This window comes from Petromyzon marinus, chromosome 1, assembly GCF_048934315.1.
Source record: "Petromyzon marinus isolate PM22_M1 ecotype Great Lakes invasive population chromosome 1, UKy_Petmar_22M1.pri1.0, whole genome shotgun sequence".
NCBI lineage: Eukaryota > Metazoa > Chordata > Hyperoartia > Petromyzontiformes > Petromyzontidae > Petromyzon > Petromyzon marinus.
The window spans coordinates 13,075,494-13,099,735 of record NC_133667.1 but is presented as its reverse complement, the minus strand read 5'-3'; the positions used below and the strand labels follow the sequence as shown (position 1 = coordinate 13,099,735).

At 47.2% G+C, this 24,242-nt stretch overlaps 1 protein-coding gene across 1 annotated transcript; it reads right to left on the bottom strand.

Moving 5' to 3' along the window:
• Window positions 1-838: 838 nt before the first annotated feature.
• On the bottom strand, window positions 839-22,514 carry LOC116941585 (uncharacterized). The gene is made up of 9 exons (XM_076068105.1): window positions 21,248-22,514; window positions 19,783-20,297; window positions 19,357-19,443; window positions 17,011-17,094; window positions 15,604-16,481; window positions 10,222-10,744; window positions 7,547-7,633; window positions 6,704-6,790; window positions 839-6,373 (listed from the first exon to the last, which is right to left on the bottom strand). The coding sequence occupies exons 2-9, from the start codon at window positions 20,288-20,290 to the stop codon at window positions 5,379-5,381; spliced, it is 3,249 nt and encodes a 1,082-aa protein (XP_075924220.1). The 5' UTR covers window positions 20,291-20,297; window positions 21,248-22,514; the 3' UTR covers window positions 839-5,378.
• Between the last annotated feature and the right edge of the window lie 1,728 nt (window positions 22,515-24,242).

Sequence of the window (24,242 nt, the reverse complement as noted above, 5' to 3'; positions counted from 1 at the left end):
AACCGAGCATGGCGAGACTCACAGAATTAGCGAGGTGCCACCGAGTGTGAGTTCAGAGCTGAGGGACGAAGTATCGCTCAAAACGTATTCCTACATCAAGTGCCAGCCATCCAGCAGCGGAAAAAGCTTGGCCAGCCGCCAACAAACAAAGAGTCAACGAGTCAGCGCCGCCAAGCAAGAGCGTGCAGCAGTCATCCAGCAGTGAAGAAGCCGGCTGTCAGCGAATCAGCGCTGAGAGCGCTCGGGGCGTCTCAACAGAGAGAGAGCGTGCGACTTGGCTCATCCAGCAGCGGAAAGAGCCTGAGCAGCCGCCCGCGAGCAAGAGTGTGTCAGCGCCAGCGAGCGCCCCGTGGGTTCGACCCACACTCGCACCCACCAGCTGAGCGCGATCGCGCATCTTCAAGGAGAGGGAGCTGCCCGCAGCAGTGACAGAAGCCACGGCCGCTGCGGGCCAGCGCTGAGAGCGTTCGAGCAGCACCAGGACCAACGCAGCGTGCCGGCGATGCTTCGCACCCCGAGCGAGAATTCAACTCAGCCATCGGTCGTGTGCCCCTCCCCCACCTTCACAAACCCGCTTTCGCTGACGTCGCCCGATCACACGAGAATGTACCAAAGAGACAATCCACCTCAGCCGTAGCACATCAAGACTAATGATAAAGTACATTGAAATGTCAAATGATAATGAAGAGCATGGCTAACCCATTGAATTACGTGGATACGGTCACTTAGAAGTATTTCAGTCGGTCGTCTTTAATTGCATCATCTTGTTATGGATCTAGGAATGAACGCGGTACTGTGTGTGCAAATTCCAGTATAATCATTCATAATAGACAGTTAAGGTTTTGCTAAGAGTAGCATTTGCATGTTTTTTTATTACGTCTCTCTCTCAACAACCGAGGTCGCGTTACGCGGTAATTAACCATATGGCCGAGGCCAAAGTGAAACAACGCAATCGTGATGGTTACCGTGTTAATGCTGTGTTGAAATTCCGAGATTGAGAGTTCTCATTATCCAAAAATTTAAGTTTAGCTAGAAAATAAAATTGATTAAAGCAGAAGGGTTGTGTGTGATTCTTTCCGTGATTCTGCATAATAACTGAATTCTGCGATTGAGATCTGAACCTGGTGACCTAAGCACACTATACATTCAGTACATGTTAAAGTGAGAATAATCGTATTATACCGATCGATAATACGAAGTTAAACAACGAAGCCGAGTTGACTCTGGTATGATCACGGCACCTGCATAACTGCATACGATTAATTGCATTATCCCGATTGATAACCGACCCTCGTCACCGAGGCAGGGCCTGATTCTCATAAGGCTGTCATTAACATAACCACACCCACTCGCATAAATACGAATCTCCCAAATTAGCATAATGTATATGCATAATTCCATAGCATACATTCGGATAAATTATGCAAATTTCAAATTTTATTTAATTTTCATTATTTTCATCAAATCTTCATAACCCACATATACAACATAGTCACTCTCAACTTGTTAATGTCCAATGGAACATTGCAATGCAGTGGAACCCTCAAGTCGACCCCAACACCATTCATCACAACGCTGCAACCCTCCGGGAAACTCCTGCGAATTGAGCAAAACAGCCGCCTTCCCATTCATCAGGACCTCAATAACGTCCCTCGCCGTTGCTTGACGTCACGCAAGCCATTTTTGTCCCATTCCCTTAACCTTTAACAATGCGAATTCAACCCCGATGAAGCTTGGAAAAAAATAAGGGAGTTCAACAGAACTCACAAAGCTCATGGACCACCCTAAACCGCATCTGCACAAACCATGGCAGATGCGGATACCTGGAAAATGAAAACTCTCCAGTGTGCGACTGTGGTCATCCAGAACAGACCATCTAGCATATGAAGCAATGCCCGATCCAGAAAAAAACGAAGGAGACATCACATTGACACACTCCGCTGGCTCCTGACGTGGCTATCTGGCTTGAATGTGAAATTGTAGTTGTTGTGGCTCTGCATCCACATCTGCAGCCTTGCGAAAGATCAGCAGCAGCCATGTTGGATAAAAAGTCCTCTCCGAGCCATCATCATCTCTCTCACGATGCTGCGAGTTGGAGAATACTTAATTAATTTGGCGTTTGTCAAATGCAGGGCATTAGGTAGGCTGATGTATCTATGCAGAGTTTTGCATGTTGGCCCTTTGCAGGCATGCCATGGGTTTCTCCAGGCACACTGATTTTAACTCAGTGCTGTCATAGCTCATAGCACTTACTCATGTGGTACATAACTTGAGTTTCATTACCACATTGGATAACGATGGACGCAAATTACATATGCATAAATCTGTCTTCAAAGCCAAACCCAGCATGCTTTAGTAATGACCGAGATAACAGACCGCTTACCTGACACAAGTGTACGGTCTGACAATCAGCACGTAAGCCAATGCCTCCCATTGGTGCAGAGGCCTCCACTGTGATTGGTCGGGAGGCAAGATTGAAATGTTTTGGAGGAACTATTTGAAAGGTAAAAAGGCGGGAAAAGCAAGGGGTGGACTGGAGGACAGTGGAGAACCGTTGGTGGGGGTCAGGATTGGCCGAAGGGAGTCGGGGCGAAAGAAGCTTCCAGAGAGGGGGCTTGGGAGGTATAAAAGGAGACAAGCACAGGGATCGGGGAGATTCGAGAGATGAAGGTCAAGAACCAGTCCTGGGCATCGTTAGTGCCGTGTCTGAATAAAGGCTTTTAAAAGTCACGTGTCGGCGTCACAACACATGTAAATTACATCACAATTTTTGCACATGGCTTTGATGATGAATGCTAGTGATGCAGAGGATGATTTAGATGCTGCGTTTGACACTTTCCGGATTGATAAAAAAAGTATTCCAAAATTTCACTTTTTCACCAACAGTGAATTCAGCATGAACTACATTGGCCTTCAAAAGCCAAACACATTTATACACGAACTTAAACAGCATTTGACAGCGCCAGTCGAACACATCTGAGCTGCACCAGCGCACGGCCCTCAGCATATGTGTGTGTGTGTGGATCCCACTGGATATTTGCAGAGCTGAGCCAAAAGCAACTCTGGCCTCACAAGACAACTGAATATGTCTTGGGGCCAAGCAGGACCATGAGTGGGGTAAAAAAAATTAAACCGGTGCCTACTGAGCCACGGACAGACTTATTTGGCACGGCTCAGTTGTATGGTGTAAAAGGGGTATAAGAAAGTTTCAAGTTTAATTATTGGTTGGAGATCAACCTGGCCCACCATTATCCCTCTGTGATAAATCGATCGAGTACCACCTTGTGGGTCAACGAGCTCCATGGAAAGAAAGCCCCCCCCTCCCCCATCATAGAAATTTGGAATTTCCACCAATTAGTGCTATTCCATATTTGTCTGAGAAGGGAGACAATATGGGCTTTGTTGACTATGCCAGTGAAAGTTTCCATGCGCTCATATGAGGCTCCGAAAACCTCGGTGAGGCGGTGTAAGTGTGACCCGGGCACGTGTTGCCACTGGCGATGGATGGCTGTTGAGTCACAAAAGCCATCAATCTTGAGGCTATATCCGCGAGTAATAAGAACAAATAGTAATTTACAATCCTTTATCCATCCACTGCTGGATGGAAGGCTTCCCCAGCGCGCTGGCTGTGGGGGATCGCTTGACCATCTTTCACCAGGCTAGTCAGTGCCGGGCTGAAGTGGTTGGAACCCAGGAGCGGCACAAATACAAATTTGCAAGCGATATTAGCTGTGGCCAGAAAATAGAAACTCAGGTTTTGCCAGGTTCTCAGCACAGTAGCACTATCCACGGTGCTCTCGCTACACCAGGATGGTTTGTACTAGATGAGAATTCCACAAGCATTGACGACACATTTGTACAGCCACCCTTGCTTCAGCTGCTGCCTCCGATGCAGACAATTTCGTAGCAGTGTGTCTGCTACTAACAATTCGGCTTCCCATTTATCTGTGCATTTACCTTAAACCTCGACTTCGCTACATAACCTTATTCAAAACTCTTTATCTGGTTATTTAAATCCAGTACCAAGAACTTTGCCAAAAAAATTTAACCTTAAACACGCACCCATATTCTCTGAAACAAGTTACCTGATTAGCTCACCTTAATAAGCATGTTTTTTAAACCTGCTCTTTGTCTTGTGGCATTGTCTCAAATCTTACGAGTTGTATTTTTATCTGGTCTCATAACATGACTGCTGCTTGCGATGATCTTTCTGACTATAACCAGATGAAAAGAGCATAATGACATAGCACACCTCTTTCACAAGTGAGACTGTGGGAGACACCAAGTCTCCAAAGTCTCACTCACTCACATGCTATAAGGACTGCCCGCAAAAAAATACATCATAGAATGACTTCTGACAACTGTTTCAGCGACTGTATTTTATCCATATACTAGGCGGTGCACTTTCCCATTCGTCCCGATAAAGATAAATGTTCAGCCAAACACAGGTAGTCCTCTACTTACGATGGAGATGCATTACGACGACCCCAACTTAAGTAAAAAAATATCGTAAGTCGAAGATGGCCTAGCCTACCCAGGAGTCTTAAAGAATTGTGATAATTTAGCAAAACAGAGCAATTTACAGTACCGTACTGTATCAACTATATACTGTATGTCTTTATTAATTACAATACTGTGTTTCACAGCAAAATGTAAAGTAAAAAAACAAGGTACAGTACACGCGCTAACACCGAGACAACTCCGTCGACCAGAGTGTTGAGAGTTGAGGCATCACCACACAAGGCGGGAGATGCGAACATCCCGGCAGCGTCCCAACGCACAGTATCGTACCTCATATGCTGCTGCGTTTGCCTGCCGCGCGAAATTTAAAATATTTTACAATTTTGTCGTATCGCTATCGCCATCGTAACATCGAAATATCGTAAGTCGGACCATCGTAACTCGGGGACTTATCTGTAAAGCGAAAGCCAAATTCAACGTGGTGGGGTTTTGTGCAGTCATTTGTGACCAGGCCAAGACCGTCAAGTCACTCCACTTGAGAACAGAAACTGAAAGCTGGATTTGAACCGAGGTTTTCAGCGGCACCAGAGAAGTGCTCTGGCCCCTGATCCACTCCGGCCACATTTTCTTTCGCACTCCCTCGTTTTTAACAGTACACCATTTTGACATGGTTTTGGGTTGTGCCACTACGCGTTGTTCAACACGATGCCCGACGTTTCGCTCCGCGTGCCGGGAGCTTCCGACTAACACGCGCTGAGACTAACAACACGCGGCACGATCCAAAATTGCCCGAACTGAAAAACCTTACCAGCACGTGGCGTGAGACGTTGTGGGGGTGGACATCGTGCCAAACAGTACGGTACAAATGCGAAAAACCTACGACCTCAGCTGAAAGGTTTCCACCCCCCACAGCACCACTACACGTTTTCCTCCACGTGCGCACGCTGGTGGAAGCGCAGGCCGGTGGAGCGCGTGAAGGTCTGGCCGCACACGTCGCAGCCGTACGGCTTCTCGCCCGTGTGCGTCCGCTCGTGCGCCCTCAGGTCGCCGGGCTGCGAGAAACCGCGCCCGCACTCCCCGCAGCGGTGCGGCCTATCGCCGGTGTGCATCTGCTGGTGCCGCTTGAGGCTGAAACTCTGCGAGAAGCACTGGCCGCACACCTTGCAGCGGTAGGGCTTCTCGCCCGTGTGCTTGCGCAGGTGGATCTTGAGGTGGCAGCGCTGGGAGAACCCGTGGCCGCACACCTTGCAGCAGAAGGGCTTCTCGCCCGTGTGCTTGCGCAGGTGGATCTTGAGGTCGCACGGCTGCGAGAACCCGCTGCCGCACAGCTGGCAGCGGTGAGGCCGCTCGCCCGTGTGGATCTGTTGGTGCCGTTTGAGGCCGAACGCTTGCGAGAAGCCGTGGCCGCACACGTCGCAGCAGAAGGGCTTCTCGCCCGAGTGCATCTGCAGGTGGCGCCGCAGGCCAAACGCCTGCGCGAACGCCTGACCGCACACCTTGCAGCGGTAGGACTTCTCGCCCACGTGCGTGCGCGCGTGGGCCTTCAGCTGGCCGCTCTGCGCGAAGACCTGCCCGCACAACTTGCAGCGGTGTGGGTTGTCGGCGGAGGCTGCATTCGCCAGCGAGCACTTGCGCTCGTACGGCTCGGCATCTCCACCGGAGGGCTTCTGCCGTCGCTTTGCCGAGACCCTCCTGCCGATGGTTTGCCTGCGCGGGAATGAACGTCGCCCCCTCGGCGGCTGGGCTGCAGCCTTCACGACGGCGGTGGCGGCGATTTCTTCTTCTGCTTCGGTCATTTCGCCTTTCTCCGACTCTGACGAAGCGTACTGGCCAGCGCCTACCTCATACGCATTGGGCAGCGAGGTCACGCCTTCAATGATGAGATCTGGATGGCTCTCCAGCAGACGTTTACCTGCAGCAGAAGATGCGCCAGTCGCATTGCTCTCACGCGTTTAAACTGAATAAAGTAGAAATGAAAGTTAGTGTCGACCGGGCTAATTACTCGGTTGAAAGAGACGTAACGTGGCCGGGCGATAGGGTATCCATGCAAAGCGTTAAAACGGCACATTACAGAAATGGTGTTCGCGTTGGTCACATTGGTATTTTTAAAAATCTCACGGAACTAGAAATTATTCAAATTTGAGCGAAGAACCAAATTTGACGACGGGTTTTTTTTTTGCATGCATTCATTTGGTGCCACCAGCATTTGTTTTAAACATCCACCGTTTCGACTCACACTTACCAAAGCGTTTCTTGGTAGTGTACTCCACGCAGCCTTGCTCCGTCAATTGAGGATCCAGTATGGAATTCGAGAAATAAGCATCGTCATCTGGAAGTGGGGAAATACAAGCGGTCAAGTGTTCAAAACGAAACTGCTGTCAGGCAAAGTTACTGTTGCATCTGTCGCTTTTGCGCGAGTGACCCTGTGAACGGTAGTGCGGTGGTTCTTGCACTGCGGCATATTGAACCCGCGACATGACTTGGATTCCCGGTCATGGCAACCATCAGCGGCAAGTGATATCTAAATGGTTCCTTTACCAACCGACGGTGACCAAGCACGGGTGCGCGTGCGGTGGTAGGGCTGCATTACAATAACATTAACACAACAAAATATTATTTTCCGCAATATAACACTACGAATAAATGGTAAATTTTAAATAACACATAAGCAGTTTAACACGTGGGCTTTCGCGACCAATGTTATCCATAACGGAAGTTTTGGGGTTAGATCGTGTAAATATAAATGTGTCGTTAAAGCTCTACCACCTGACACAGCTAATTAGTAAGGTTTGTTCCGTAAACAGAACCTGCCAATTCGTAACTAGTTCAGCACACGGGTGCGTTGAAGGGTAAAACCCACAACGTTTACAATTCGAGTACAGTTTTGTTTACGTGACAAACCTTATTAATTGGCCGTGTCGTGTGGTTGTGGGTTTAACGACGCATTTTGATTTACACGATCTAGCTCAAAATAACCTCTATTATGGATAGCATATAAACAGTAACATCAAGTAACAGTAAAATAGTTAACACAGCTTGCAAATAATGTGGTGATATTGTATACACAATGGTGTTCAAGCCGTACCTTCATAGGACTCAATTTTAACATGATCCGCTGCTACGTTGCCATAGGAGTCATCCATGATTGGAGTGGACCGCTCGTCTGGCTTATCTGCACATATGCAAAGCCAGTGCATCAACACGCATTTAAGCCACTGACAACATACAAGCCATCAATGCAGAGGATGTACAGGGTCATCGAATTTTGAGGCCCTCCACGAATTTTTAATGAGCAGGTGAATCCTCGAGAGAACGGAGAGATTCATTTGCAGGGAGTAGGACCCCGAGTCATCAAAATTACAAAAGCAAATAACAAATAATCACGTGCAACTACAAAGTGAAGAGAAATCAGAGGAAACAAGCAATAGCGTGGTTAATTCTAGATTTGAAGTTTTCGTGACTGCAAGGATCCATACTCTTTGGTTCTTTCGGTAAAATCACGTAGGTAAAAATTTAATAAAATTACCTACGTGACTTCACCGAAAGAACCAAAGAGTAAGCAATAGCGTCGCAGATGGAATAAGAAAAAAGAACGCACGGACATGAATCAATATTAAACTCGATTAATTTCCTTTAACAAAGGTTGGCTTCTGACAAGTGACATTTAAAACCGTTCACAGCAAAGTGTAGTGATGTAAACATGGACATGGAATTAGGGTAATTATTTCACTCGAATGTAAACTGACGTTGTCAAATGCAACTGCAAGCGAAGATATTGTAGAGAATCGGCCGTTCTGCATCAAATTGTAAAATAGATGGAAGAGTAACCAAATACATTATTGAAGGGCTGTACATGTACATTGTAATGTTGTACACAGGTCGATCACTGTATTGATACACCTGTGATGTTTCAATAACAAGTCTTCTCGAAAGGGTGATTAAATATTGCGAAACCGATGGCTTGCATACATGACAAAGGAGAATGTCAAAGGGATTCATAAAGTGCATTGAGTGTGGCAAGAGCCACAAAAAAAGCTTTGAAATAAAACGTTCTTTTCACCGTCATTTCTCCGTATTATTTTAGTGGGGTGCACATATGAACCTCATGGTGGGTACCCCGGGGTCCCGAATAAACGGAAGTGAAAATCGCAATGAACTAATTTACTTTTGGCGACTCCGTCCCACCGCGCACATAAAACGCCGCGACCCACCTGGCGCGGATCGTTCTGTTGCCGTGTCGTCCAAGCGCAGCGAGGACGAATGCGCAGAAGGAACAAAACTTTGATAAGCGCATCGTGCAGAGCTCGTCGAGAGGAATAGATTGTCGAATCGGTCGCCTTCAGACATTAAATGACGTCGCAATGCAGTTTATGCGAGAGCCGGGGGCTTATGGGACCTCGGGGTCCTGCCATCAGGTTCATATGTCAATGGATCACCCAGTATGTGATCTGATGATAAGGCAATTCGACAAATCAGGCAAATCTTAACTTTCAAAATGTCGCAATTGTCATCATACACACAGTGACCAGTGTGGTCGTGTACGGTAAAATAATGCCCAGAATCCACACAGGCATGGAGAGGCCCTCATCCAGGAGTTGATTGACACATCAGGGCTGTACTCGCACACAATATGTACGGGGTGTCATTTGGGGGGAAATTGTCCAGTTTGGTGAACATGGCTTATTTACAGAATACGTCAGCGGTAAGGCACAAACTTGAAAGCGAATGCAGCATCGCTATCCCAGCGTGGGTGAAAAAGTCAGCTCAGTCTTTGTACATCCGACACCGCAGCATGGAAATTTCTCCCTTATCCAGCAAGGTGGACGTGATGTCCATCTGAAATGTAGTTCCAAATAGTCAACACACTACGCCCAAGTAAGATCCACTTTGTGATTACACCAAGGATAACCCACACCTTTAAAAATTTACAAATACGAACTCATGGAACCGCTTCCATAGTCAAACGGCCAAGTGGCAGAGCTTCAGGGGAGCATCTACATCATGGGGCCTCCTTTGCCAGTACCAAAATATGATAATAGGGTTTTTCCCCTTTTGTCTGGCAATAAAACGGTTGTTAAGAAAAAAGGGGAAAAAACCTATTATCTTAAGGGAGTGGTCGACTTGCAAGTGGGAAGGCTCAAGTTCAAACTCATTCGGGGGGGTTGACTCATCCCTCCGGGGTCAATGAAATAGGCACCGCTGTTGTAAAGTTAACAATGGCACCTCAGGAAGGATGCGGTCCCCATCATCAAAGGAAAGTGGAGTTTCCATCAATGGCCCAAGACCACGAATGAGGTATGTGTGTATGTTAAACTTCTTTCGCACGGTAAGCAGCTAACAGTGCTTAATCAGAGGTGTGACAGCTCAATGCTGGAAAGGCGACAGTTAAATTTCGATTTAAAGCTTTCGTGACTGCAAGAAGAGGCAACAGTTATTAAAGGACTTTGTCCTTGCCATTCCACTGCTGGATGAGGGACTATCCAGGCCGTGCGGACCATGTGGGTTATTTTACCACACTTCACCACATTCGTTCATTGTGGGCTGATGATGGCAGGGAGCATGCGGCAGCACACAAACTGCATCATGAATTCGAATGAATCGTGTTATCTCAAAGCGTTATACAGGAACAAAACGGAAGCGCGGCATTGTTCGCCCTATTTCCAGCTGGTATCACAATACTTTATTCCTCAAACTCAAGGCTTAAATTTCCACTGTGTGAACTATTCTACTGTAATGATGAGACGTTTAAGAGTTTCTTACCATTTTCGACATGACGATCCATTTCAGTGGTCTCATCTTCAAAACTGCCAGAAACTGTCCCCAACTTTAATCCATCCCACTCGCCCAGTTTCTGCACGGACAAGAGCAGCTCCCGGCTCAAGCCGCTGAACAGCGCGAGCAGCACCTCCACCAGGCCTCCCAGGGTCACGTCACCAGGGGAGGAAGCGGCGTCGTCCCAGCGTGGCGTCCCGGCGTCGTGGGGCTCGGCACCCCGCAGGGCCTTCACCACCTGCCGCAGCACGGCGTAGAAGCCGAAGGGCAGGCGGTCGCGCGCCGTGGCCAGCAGCTCGGCCCGCACGAGGCCGTCCCCGACGCAGGCGCGCAGGACCCCGTAGTCCCGGATGCCCAGCTCGGAGTCCATGGCCCGGGCCACCTCCGCGTTCACGCCCTGCGTCTCCAGCCACGCAGGGAAGTCCCCGCTCGGCTCCAGCACCGGGGTGGCCACCGCGCACGCCATTCTCTGTTCAGAAACGATTAGGCATGTCACTGCGATCAAAGTTAACTTTGATTAACAAATGTTACATTGGGGTCAAGCGTGTCGTTGTCACTCTAGTGACATAAGTGAGGTAATTCTCCTTCGTTTTAATCCACCAATGCAAGTGACTGTATTAGGAAGGTGCCCGATAGTGATTTTACAGTATTTTTATTGTTCAATGATGGTCTCAGGGCTGTGGTCAGAATGGGAAAAAATACTGCTAAAGTGGCTCAGCCCAGACACAATGTCATATTTTTATACAGTGCCCTACCTTATTACAGAGCAATTCAGACCTTATTAGTCACCCCGGTGCCCTTTATAAATCTCAACGTTCATCCTATAAAATACACTATACACTACATTATACACTACACGCTACATTATACACTACACTATACCAAACCTGTCAACCCCTTATCAGTGCCCTACCTTATTACAGAGCAATTCAGACCTTATTAGTCGCCCCGGTGCCCTTTATAACTCTCAACGTTCATCCTACGAAGTCACCATCGCAAGGGGAGAAACACATAGCAAAACAAAACAGAGACGAAAGAAATATTGCCCGTAATTGAAACGGCTGTACGCCGTGATGGAACCTGCAACAACAAAAACCCCACTCAATTTGCCTGCGCAAGCACACGGGGTTATAACCAAACCGTGTATGGGGCTGACAGATAACTAGGAGCTACGCTACCTGTTTGAAAGCGTCTCCGTTACACGTGTGCCGAACTTCTTTCGCACCGTACGTAAACCAACCTGGCGCTTCATGTCTCTATACGCACGCAAAGAGGCCCTCCTCGATGCGGGCTCAAAAAAAACACACAAAATCTGCCGAGCTGTGCACATCGACGACAACCACCACCGCTGACCTTACACACACACACAAAGTGGTTCCCATTTAACCGACCATCCGAGAGAGGAGGGGTGGGGGGTGTTGTGTAATTGTGTTAATGTAAACAAATCAGCATCACCATCGGCGATGTAACGAGCAACTTTGTGACAAAGACACCACCCCCCCCACTCCCGTGTAGCCTGTTGAAGATCAATTGATTTGTTAGCGAGCACCGCCTATGAAGGTCGGCACCGTGGCACACGAGGGGGTGGTGGTGGTGGGTGGCCACCACCAACACCCACCACCACCACGGCCGCCTTTGTCTCCCCCAGTGGCGATGTTTACTGCACACCGCACCAGCCAGCGCTCGTTTGAGGCCGAGTCGACCTACGGGGTAAGAGGTAATCGTCACCGGTTTTTGTTTTTGGCCGCGAGCGAGAAATCGAACCCGGGTCCTGCTCCTCCTCCTCGTGGGTTCCGCGCGCTAACCGCTGCCCCACCACTCCCCCCCCCCCCGAGCTGACGGGGAGTTCGGAGCGGCGAATCGACGGAAGCCTCTCCCGCCAAGCGTCTCCCCGTGTACAGGAAAAACAACAAAGGTTGGTGGACGAGGACGAGGCGGGCGAGGAAGACGAAGAGAGGACGGAGGACTCCCAACGCACGCGAAGCCGCTAACCCTCGTGCGCGGAGCCAACTCCGCTTCTTCCCAACGGCAGATTTGCAGGGGTTAGGGACCGCGGTGAACATTTTGTACACGACCGCACGGGGGTTTGGTCTTCTCGATGTCTTGTGGGCCCCCCACCCAGGCACCCCCCCCCCACCCAGGCACCCCCCCACCCAGGCACCCCCCCCCACCCAGGCACCCCCCCCCACCCAGGCACCCCCCCCCACCCAGGCACCCCCCCCCCACCCAGGCACCCCCCCCACCACCACCAACCGTAACCCACCACGCCACACACCCCAGGCAAATTCATGACCCCGTTTTTTGGCAGTCACAAAAATTAGAGTAGGTTTTAACCCTTTTCCGGCAACGAAACAGGCGTTCAGATGTTCAGACACCAAGGAATCATCTGCTTTGGTTCTTTCGGTAAAGTCACGTAGAATGAGAATAAAATAATAAAATAACACAATGAAATTGTGAGAATTTTATTGTGTTATTTTATAATAAAATAACTGTTGTCTTGGTTTTAAATAAAGGGTTGTCAAAGCGACCAAACTCTTTTCGACTAATTCTAGATTTGAAGCTTTCATGACTGCAAGGATTCATACTCTTTGGTTTTATTCGGTAAAGTCACGTAGGTAAAATAAAATGAAAATCAAAGTAAACAATTAAATCACGACGTTTCGGAGGGCAACACAAGCTTCCTTCTTCAGGTGGAACGGTCACAGCAGAAAATCTTACTCGCCCGCCATCGCCTTCCCCCCCCCAACCCCCCGTCAGCACACCAAAAAGGGGTTTTACCCGCATTTGTTGGCACCCACAGCCTCTTCCCGACCCCCCTGCAGCTTAACAAAAGGCGGCTTGACTCAGCCCTCCCACCCACCCACGCCCCCTTTCTGACTCCTCCCCCCGCCCCACGAACCTATATATATAAACCCGATCTTCTCAGAGCTGTGTACTTAACACAGATCTTCTGCTGTGACTATTCCACCTGAAGACGGAAGCTTGTGTTGCCTCCGAAACGTCGTGATTTAATTGTTTTCTTTGATTTTGATTTTACCCACGTGACCTTACCGAATAAAACCAAAGAGTATGTTTTCGACTAAATTAATCACGTGACTAAATCGATCTCATTGCACCCAAATTGCATCCGAACTGAAAGCGAAGCAAATTTTGAGGTTAATGTTTGGGCGAGGTGACCACATGGATTTTCGATTCTCTTCCTATCGCTTTTTTTTTCATTTCAACGAAACTTTACCAAAACTACACTCATTTGAGAGTGGAGCGGTGATGCAAGCGGTTAGTGCAATTTGGTGTGAAGACGGCGATCCCAGTTCGATTCCAAGCTACGGTTAACATCAGTGGTGACCGATATCTGCACTGGTACTTCCACTCTCCCCCCCACCCCCCACCACAAACTTGCACTAAGTGCTGTCAAGTATGGTTAAACTATGATGACCAACGTAGCAGTGGATTGACAAGAGACCGTGCATTTTTATTTTATACAATTTACAAACAACCTTTCACGCGATTACAAATGCATATGACAACCATCAATGACCTCGTATGAATAATTACGAATGGAAGGATCAAACCAAGCAAGTCTAGGGTCCCAAAAGAAGCTTAAGGGCCACAGCTTCATGAAATCATATGGATACATGAAATTTAAGCTCAAATTTAACACAAAATAAACCTGACAAGCTATTTAACATATTCTTGGTTCTTTCGGTAAAGTCACGTAGAAGAGAAACAATAAAATAAAAATATAAAACTAACATTCTCACGTTTCGACTGCAACACAAGCAATCACTCACTTTTGAACAGAGAGAATTGATGATGATTGCTTGTGTTGTGAAAACCACACCTGATGATGATTGCTTGTGTTACAGTCGAAACGTCGTAAGAATTTTATTGTTTTATATTTTTATTATTTTATTGTTCCCCTTCTAACGTGACTTCACCGAAAGAACCAAGAATATGAATCACTGCAGTCACGAAAGCTTTAAATCAAAAGCTATTTAACATTAAAAGGCCAATTAATCTCTCATCCGTAATCGTCTCCATCTCTCATTTAACACCTCTAGTTTTGTTGACATTTCTCCCATCTCACTACATGTCCATTTGTGTCTACATTACTTATCTCATTCAACATTTAAAACACTTGAAAGGAGGACCCACCCTAATGGAACTTCTGCTACAGGACCCCAATGGGCTAGCACCACGACTGGATGACGTTCATATAATGATTTATAATATCAACTTGTAACGTGCCACACAGTATTCGCTCACTTTTGAACAGAGAGAATGCCTCGGAGGTGCGAAAAGGAACCACGGACAAGAAGGGAAGGCGGCGAGGCGGTGAGCCGCCAACTAATTCCAACGCTTTGTGGTTGTCTATATATATTAAGGTGTTATCGGCCAATTAAGCATTTACATTTGGGAGGAAATGAGCAACCTTCAGAAAACGCACACATGCAAATGGGGCAATGCTCTATCCCATACACAGAGTCCACATTTTGGGGTATAGCCTTCTTCTGGCATGCCAGGGTATGGCACCTTGAAGCGCACGAGAAGAGTTTCAAAACCATTGTATGATCCACCAACCCTTGACTCCACAACGCTGACCTACATGCATATGCACCACTACCACCTGTTTAAAAGTCAGTTCATTTTCTTGGATGGTCTAGGGTCCATTGCGTTGGTCTGTGACAACCTCGCACATGGCAAGCAAGTCATTTATGCAATTTTATATATCCAGGATAAATAAGGGTGACTGCAAGGTCTCCCCACCAGGTTGGCAAGGGACAACTGCCTGATCTCACATTAATGGTACAATTTGGAGCTTTATGTCAATGGCTAGCTTTTAGGGCTTCATGAGCAGGGATGGATTCATCCAAGCATGTCACATGCGTGAAGAGTGTGGGTGGTTCCAGAGCGTTGTGCTTTACATCTGCGTTGCGTTGTCCATATGAACATACATTTTAAAATAAGCATAAACAGGATGCTGCGATGGCGTATCACCACACTCGGTTTCTAACCTCGAACTCACCGGTTCGATCCATTACCACAGTGCAGCCGTTGGTGCAAGTTTATTAACCCCCCCCCCACCCTGTATAAATGGGTACACCAGTTAGTCGATCGGCAGGTCGCACAAGTGTAGCGGTAAAGTGTAAGTACTCCGACATCTTCCAAAGCATCAGGCTAGCAGGAAATAATCGGCCAAAACACCATCCATTGGGCATGTCTAGAGCTCTGTCCATGAAGAGGTGCTCCCACCAGCAGTGTCATGGGCAAGTAATTGCACCTTTGCCTATTTTAAAATAAACAAACTAAGGAGTGCTCAAAAGCTCTTAAAATACACCAAAAGTCATTTTTTTGTGACAATATGCCTCATTCATAGCGGGTCGCTGGCCTGGAGCGTGTGAAAACGTCTGTGGCACCATCAACAAAACTCCCCATCTGAGGCGGCGGCGGTGGTGGTGGCAGCGGCGCTGCGCCCGACCCTCCGTGCGTACGCTGGTGGAAGCGCAGGCTGAACGCGCGCGTGAAGGCTTGTCCACACACGTCGCAGCGGTAGGGCTTCTCGCCCGTGTGCGTGCGCATGTGAATCTTCATGCTAGAGGACCGCGAGAATGCCTGGCCGCACACCTGGCAGCCGTACGGCTTCTCGCCCGTGTGCGTCCGCTCGTGCGCCCGCAGGTCGTTGGGCTGAGAGAACCCGCGGCCGCACTCCCCGCAGCGGTGCGGCCGCTCGCCCGTGTGCTTGCGGTGGTGCCGCTTGAGGCTGCACTGCTGCGAGAAGGTCTGGCCGCACACCTTGCAGCGGTAGGGCTTCTCTCCCGTGTGCGTGCGCAGGTGGATCTTCAGGTGACCGCCCTGCGAGAAGCAGTGCCCGCAAACCTCGCAGCGGTAAGGTTTCTGGACTACGCGTCCCGGCGTCGGATTTTTATTCTTCCTCGAGGGCTCGGCGGTGGCGAACCACACGCCCGGCTCGTAGGAGCCACTCCCTCCGATGGTCAGGCTTCGTGCAACGGCTGCAGGGAGGAACCCATTTCGGCTCACCACTGACGGCTCGAAGGAGCACCCCTCCGTTGACGGCAGTGACACATACTCGCGTGCGCAGGTGGAGGCTGCTTCTTCGTTTTGAATGGCGTCCTCTGCCCACGGAGCGGGGGCCGTCTCGACAGCAAGCGTACAGCCCTCGTCCTCTGTCTGCTGCGAGTTCACAACTTTGAACGCGAGAGCAGCGTGAGACTCCAATGAAACTTTATCTAAGGGAGAGCATGATTTTAAACAAGTGTTTTTTTTTGTAAAGTTGTGGGCATTCTGATTGAACGTTTGTGCTTTTTTTTGTTTATCAGGTAAAATAAGCACTAGCATTTGAGTAGGTACCTGAAGGCTTAACAACTAAAGATGAGACAAAATGAAATGAAGGTGGTGATGATGATGATGATGAGATTGTCAGAATAGAACGTGGAGGTTGGGTGTCATACCGAACAAAAATGAGATGTCCACATGTAGTGGCAGCAATTTGATTGGCCGTGATGACCTTTTGACCTATTTTTTTGGTTATAGTAAATATATTTTAAATTAAGACAATTCTAGACAGACTTCAAATATAAAACTGTGCCTTGAAAAAATATGTTTTATATTATGTTGATTGAACACTTACACTACCCATGAAAATAATGCAAACATAAATGTGCAAGCATTAAACACAAATAATTTAAGAACAATATGAAATTGTAGGTCTGGATTTATACCTTTACAATATCTACTGGTAAAAACAGGGCCACTTACCAAAGATCGGATTAGAAATGCACATCATGGAACCACTCTCCGACGTCCGAGGAAGCATTGCATTGTCAGTAAATTCAGCAGCATCTACAGGCACAGAGGGCTTATATTAGTGAAATCATTTTCAACAAAGTGTTCATTTGAACTGAGTAGTGATGAACGATTCACGATAGAAGCAATAAGATGTACAGTGAGGGAAAAAAAGGATTTGATCCCCTGCTGATTTTGTACGTTTGCCCACTGACAAAGAAATGATCAGTCTATAATTTTAATGGTAGGTTTATTTGAACAGTGAGAGGCAGAATAACAAAAAAATCCAGAAAGACGCATGTCAAAAATGTTATAAATTGATTTGCATTTTAAAGAGGGAAATAAGTATTTGACCCCCTCTCAATCAGAAAGATTTCTGGCTCCCAGGTGTCTTTTATACAGGTAACGAGCTGAGATTAGGAGCACACTCTTAAAGGGAGTGCTCCTAATCTCAGCTTGTTACCTATATAAAAGACACCTGTCCACAGAAGCAATCAATCAATCAGATTCCAAACTCTCCATCATGGCCAAGACCAAAGAGCTCTCCGAGGATGTTAGGGACAAGATTGTAGATCTACACAAGGCTGGAATGGGCTACAAGACCATTGCCAAGCAGCTTGGTGAGAAGGTGACAAAAGTTGGTGCGATTATTCGCAAATGGAAGAAACACAAAAGAACTGTCAATCTTCCTCGGCCTGAGGCTCCATGCAAGATCTCACCTCGTGGAGTTGCAATAATCATGAGAACGGTGAGGAATCAGCCCAGAACTACACGGGAGGATCTTGTCAATGATGTAAAGGCAGCTGGGACCATAGTCACCAAGAAAACAATTGGTAACACACTACACCGTGAAGGATTAAAATCCTGCAGCGCCCGCAAGGTCCCCCTGCTCAAGAAAGCACATATACAGTGAGGGAATGGTATTGTAGCCATTCCAGCCTTGTGTAGGTCTACAAACTTGTCCCTGACATCCTTGGAGAGCTCTTTGCTCTTGGCCATGGTGGAGAGTTTGGAATCTGATTGATTGCTTCTGTGGACAGGTGTCTTTTATACAGGTAACAAGCTGAGATTAGGAGCACTCCCTTTAAAAGTGTGCTCCTAATCTCAGCTCGTTACCTGTATAAAAGACACCTGGGAGCCAGAAATATTTCTGATTGAAAGGGGGTCAAATACTTATTTCCCTCATTAAAATGCAAATCAATTTATAACATTTTTGACATGCGTTTTTCTGGATTTTTTTTGTTATTCTGTCTCTCACTGTTCAAATAAACCTACCATTAAAATTATAGACTGATCATTTCTTTGTCAGTGGACAAACGTACAAAATCATCAGGGGATCACTGTACATGCCCGTCTGAAGTTTGCCAATGAACATCCGAATGATTCAGAGGACTACTGGGTGAAAGTGTTGTTGTCAGATGAGACCAAAATGGAGCTCTTTGGTATCAACTCAACTCGCAATGTTTGGAGGAGGAGGAATGCTGCCTATGACCCCAAGAACACCATCCCAACCGTCAAACATGGAGGTGGAAACATTATGCTTTGGGGGTGTTTTTCTGCTAAGAGGACAGGACAACTTCACCGCATCAAAGGGACGATGGACGGGGCCATGTACCGTCAAATCTTGGGTGAGAACCTCCTTCCCTCAGCCAGGGCATTGAAAATGGGTCGTGGATGGGTATTCCAGCATGACAATGACCCAAAACACACGGCCAAGGCAACAAAGGAGTGGCTCAAGAAGAAGCACAATAAGGTCCTGGAGTGGCCTAGCCAGTCTCCAGACCTTAATCCCATAGGAAATCTTTGGAGGGAGCAGAAGGTTCGAGTTGCCAAACGTCAGCCTCGAAACCTTAATGACTTGGAGAAGATCTGCAAAGAGGAGTAGGACAAAATCCCTCCTGAGATGTGTGCAAACCTGGTGGCCAACTACAAGAAATGTCTGACCTCTGTGATTGCCAACAAGGGTTTTGCCACCAAGTACTAAGTCATGTTTTGCAGAGGGGTCAAATACTTATTTCCCTCATTAAAATGCAAATCAATTTATAACATTTTTGACATGCGTTTTTATGGATTTTGTTGTTCTTATTCTGTCTCTCACTGTTCAAATAAACCTACCATTAAAATTATAGACTGATCATTTCTTTGTCAGTGGGCAAATGTACAAAATCAGCAGGAGATCAAATACTTTTTTCCCTCACTGTATCTGAGCTCATCAAGAACACTCAACTTGGAATCTAGAGGTCGCCCATTCGAGATATTCAAATATGCTGAGTTATCCCCCTTACTGAACTGGACCACTCAACATTGACAAGATGTTACCTCCGAACGGCTCCATTTTAATCCGATCCACTGGCAGGTTGGGTTGAGTGTCATCCACATCTGGAGGTGGCGTTTCTTCGATCTCACCTGAAATTAAGGGACATGGTCACTTTTTATTCACAAGTAGAAAAGATACGATTCATGCATTGACAGATATTTTCATTCTGTCTGATATTTCGTTAAATCAAGCTGCGGGCTCCACCACCAACAATGGGGCGAACCACCGGGGCAATGCGTTTCAGTCATGTGGGCAGGAAGTGAATCTGACTTAAGCGTCTCCCTGCTTGTGTGTGATGATGGAATCTTCTCCATCAGTGCTCCTGTGTCAGTGGTGCAAATTCCACATTCAGGTTAAGCAAAGACTAATCTTGTGAATTTAGTGCGCTATAAATGGTGTCAATCAGCTAGATACATTATGTCAATTACCATTCTCCATTGAACGATCCATTTCAGCCGTCATAATTTCATGACCGACTGCATCACCGGCTGAAGGAGAAGGCACTTCATACTTAAGACCGTCCATTGCTCCGAGTCTTTGCACCGACATCAGCAGCTCGCGGCTCAAGCCGCTGAACAGCGCGAGCAGCACGTCCATCAGGCCTCCCAGCGTCACGTCGCCAGGGGAGGCCTTCACGGCGGTGGCAGCATCGTCCCAGCGCGGCATCCCATCGTTATGGAGCTCGGCCCCCCGCAGGGCCTTCACCACCTGCCGCAACACGGCGTAGAAACCGAAGGGCAGGCGGTCGCGCGCCGCGGCCAGCAGCTCGGCCCGCACGAGGCCATCCCCGACGCAGGCGCGCAGGACCCCGTAGTCCCGGATGCCCAGCTCGGAGTCCATGGCCCGGGCCACCTCCGCGTTCACGCCCTGCGTCTCCAGCCACGCCGGGAAGTCCCCGCTCGGCTCCAGCACCGGGGTGGCCACCGCGCACGCCATTTTGTGGCTGTATAAATAATTGTAAATTCAGGGAATTGGAATCTATAGTGTCGAAGATGGTGCTTCGTTTCCACATAGAACATTTGTCCACTACCATGGACATACAATTTGTCCTTTACACAGTGCAAGAGCAGTTAAGTACAAACTCAATTCCAGTTCAGGTGTCGACTCACCTTCCCTCTCCAGGGTTTATGAAATTATCACCACTTTACGGCAAGTTAAAACAGTGATTGCCCCAATGGATAAACTGACCCCGGCCATTTGAATGCAGAGTCTTTACCACTGGCTCAGGGCTGCTGTTTTAGAAAAAAAAAATTCAAGCCAACACTTATTTCAGCAGGAAGACTTTTACAGGCATACACACAAAACACCGTGAGTACGTGTAAAAATAACAAGCATCAATAATATCAATCGAGTGCGATGTACCGCAGATTATTACCAATAACACGTGGAGTCATTAAAGTAACGTAACTATTATACGTAGCTTGAACACAGCTGGTGGCCAATCGCGAGACTAGTAATGCGCACAGGCGAGCGTCAAATGCACGAGCCATTTGAAACCAATGACCCATTACCTCTCTCGTTATTCTGGCCTCTTACATACGAACACGGTTGCATGCGGTCCAGAAGTTTCGTGACCCCCCCCCCCCCCCCAATTAACTGACCGCTAACATAATTTAGTTAATATTCACACACGTTTTAAAATAAACTTTACTTTCAAAACAATATTTAGTTTTAGATATTGTAATTGGGGGGGGGGGGGGGGGGGGTAGGTCACACGACCGACATGTGGACCAACCGAACGTGGTGAAGTATGGTTCAAACGATCAGCGGCGGCGGCGTGTGTGGGTGGAGGGAGATTCATCCAGCAGTGGAGTGACGATCGGTGGGACTGCGGCAGCCGACTAAGGGGGAGGGGGGGGGGTTGGGGGGTTTATTCACCACTTCACTCCTCACCTTTCACGATCCCTCGGCTCGTCGAATTCACACAATCGCTGGCGATGAACTTGCGACGATGATAATTATACACTAGAAATATTTGTGCTTATATTATTATTAATATAAAGAACACACGAACTATCGCTGTCGCCGCAGAGGTAGTGAATACGGTAGAGGTGGTAGTGAATACGGTAGCGCTAGAGCGAGTGAATACGGTAGAGGTGGTAGTGAATACGGTAGCGCTAGAGCGAGTGAATACGGTAGAGGTGGTAGTGAATACGGTAGAGGTGGTAGTGAATACGGTAGCGCTAGAGTAAGTGACTACGGTAGAGGTGGTAGTGAATACGGTAGAGCTAGTGAATACGGTAGAGGTGGTAGTGAATACGGTACATGTGAATACGGTAGAGCTAGATGTAGTGAATACGGTAGATGTAGTGAATACGGTAGAGCTAGAGCGAGTGAATACGGTAGAGGTGGTAGTGAATACGGTAGAGGTGTTAGTGAATACCGTACATGTGAATACGGTAGAGCTAGATGTAGTGAATACGGTAGCGCTAGAGTGACTACGGTAAAGGTGGTAGTGAATACGGTAGAGCTAGAGTTAGTGAATACGGTAGAGGTGTTAGTGAATACGGTACATGTGAATACGGTAGAGGTGGTAGTGAATACGGTAGAGGTGTTAGTGAATACGGTAGCGCTAGAGTAAGTGAATACGGTAGAGGTGTTAGTGAATACGGTAGAGCTAGAGCGAGTGAATACGGTAGAGGTGTTAGTGAATACGGTAGAGCTAGAGTTAGTGAATACGGTAGAGGTGTTAGTGAATACGGTACATGTGAATACGGTAGAGGTGGTAGTGAATACGGTAGAGCTAGAGTTAGTGAATACGGTAGAGGTGGTAGTGAATACGGTAGCGCTAGAGCGAGTGAATCAGCAGCACCGTGAGCAGCGACGAGGCCTCGCTGCCTCTGCCGCCGCCGCCGCCGCTTTCGGGTTGCAGATTCAGCGAGTTAGGCACCACCGCCAATTTGCACGTTGGTGATGGTCACAACAACAATAATAATAATCACTGTGTAACACGGTTTATTGTTCCTGGGTAGTAAGCGTTAGTTTCTAATTGCCGATGCTTCAAAGAGTATAGAAAGCGGCTATTATTATTCCTCAACAAACTGCTTTTGTGACCAGGACATTACGTGAAGCAATGACGCAAATGCACACCACGTGTTCTCGTTGGAAATAGGTTTACATTTAAAACGTATCAATGTCCTGGTCACAAAAGCAAAGTTTGTGGGGAATAATAGCCCATTTTCTGTACTTTTGAGGCATAAGCAATGAGAAAATAACACTACCCAGGAACAAAAAAAACAATAAATGTGTTACACAGCGTTATTTAATGGAGTGGATTATAATTTTTGTGTCCTGGTCACAAAAGTAAAGTTTGTGGGGAGTAATAGCCCATTTTCTATACTTTTGAGGCATAAGCAATTATAAAATAACACTTACTACCCAGGAACAAAAATGTTTTTGTTACACGGTGTTATTAATGGAGTGGAATATTAACTTGATGAAGGTTTGAGATTTGTAAGGGGCACGGGGTGACCAAATAAGGCCTGAATTGGTCTCTAATAAGGTAGTGCACTGATAATGTGTCGACATGTTTAAAGACACTGGTCTACAATTCTTTTAGACGTGTTATTTATTACGGATTTTGATGTGCTGAATTCAAATATGACAAAACAACTGACTGGTTTACTGTTCCCAAGATATTTTAGTTTTTTTTTACATTTTAAGTCTCATAAACCTAGGTCTTTCATGTGTTTATGGTTGCTTTACATGATAACACGTCACCTGTCCTGCTCATGTAACACTTTAAAAATCAGCAAAAGAGTTGTATATACGTAACATTTATTATGAAACAAAAGGCAAAAAACGATTATGTATATATTTACCTACTATAATCATCCAGGAATGTCCTTAACGCTCGTGACGTAACTCCACATCGACCAGCCCCCCTTATTAATATTCATGAGCAGGTGACGTCAATCCACATGGAGCACCCTCCCCCCTCATTAATATTCATGAGCAGGTGACGTCAATCCACATGGAGCACCCTCTCCCCTCACTAATAATCATGAGCAGGTGACATCACTCCACATGGAGCACCCCTCCTCACTAATAATCATGAGCAGGTGACGTCAATTTACATGGGGCACCCTCCCCCCTCATTAATAATCATAAGCAGGTGACGCCCTCCAAATGGACACACCCCCATTATTAGTAGCTACTATAATGAGCTAAGAATGTCTGTGTGCATCGCTCGTGACGTCACTCCACGTCCACCAGCCCCCTTAATCATTATAAGCAGGTGACATCACTCCACATGGAGCACCCCCCCCCATTAATAATCATGAGCAGGTGACATCACTCCACATGGAGCACCCCCCCCCCTCATGAGCAGGTGACGTAACTCCACATCGAACAGTCCCCCTCATTAATAATCACAGTAAGGTGACATCCTCAAAATGGACACACCCCCCTACATTAATAATAACTAGCGGATGACGTCACTCCACATGGGGAGCCTGGGCGCCTCCTCCCCCCCTCCTGGGCGTCTACTCAAAACCCTCACTACAAAAGCAAAACCCTCACGTCACGCGATCTCCGTAACGCTGTTGAGACATCAAAGTGTTGTGTACGAACTCTTGACACCCAGGAGATTTAAATTTCGATTTAAATCTTTCGTGACTGCAAGGATTCATCTTCTTGGTCCTTTCAGTAAAGTCACGTAGAATGAGAGTAAAACAATAAAACAAAATAAGACAATAAAATTCTCACGACGTTTCGGCCACAACACAAGTAGCTAATGAAGCGCTGTCGTCCCGACAGTTCTGTTCCTTCACCTGAAGAAGGCTACTTGTGTTGTGGCCGAAACATCGTGAGAATTTTACTGTCTTATTTTGTTTTATTGCTTTATGATCATTCTACGTGACTTTACCGAAAGAACCAAAAAGATGAA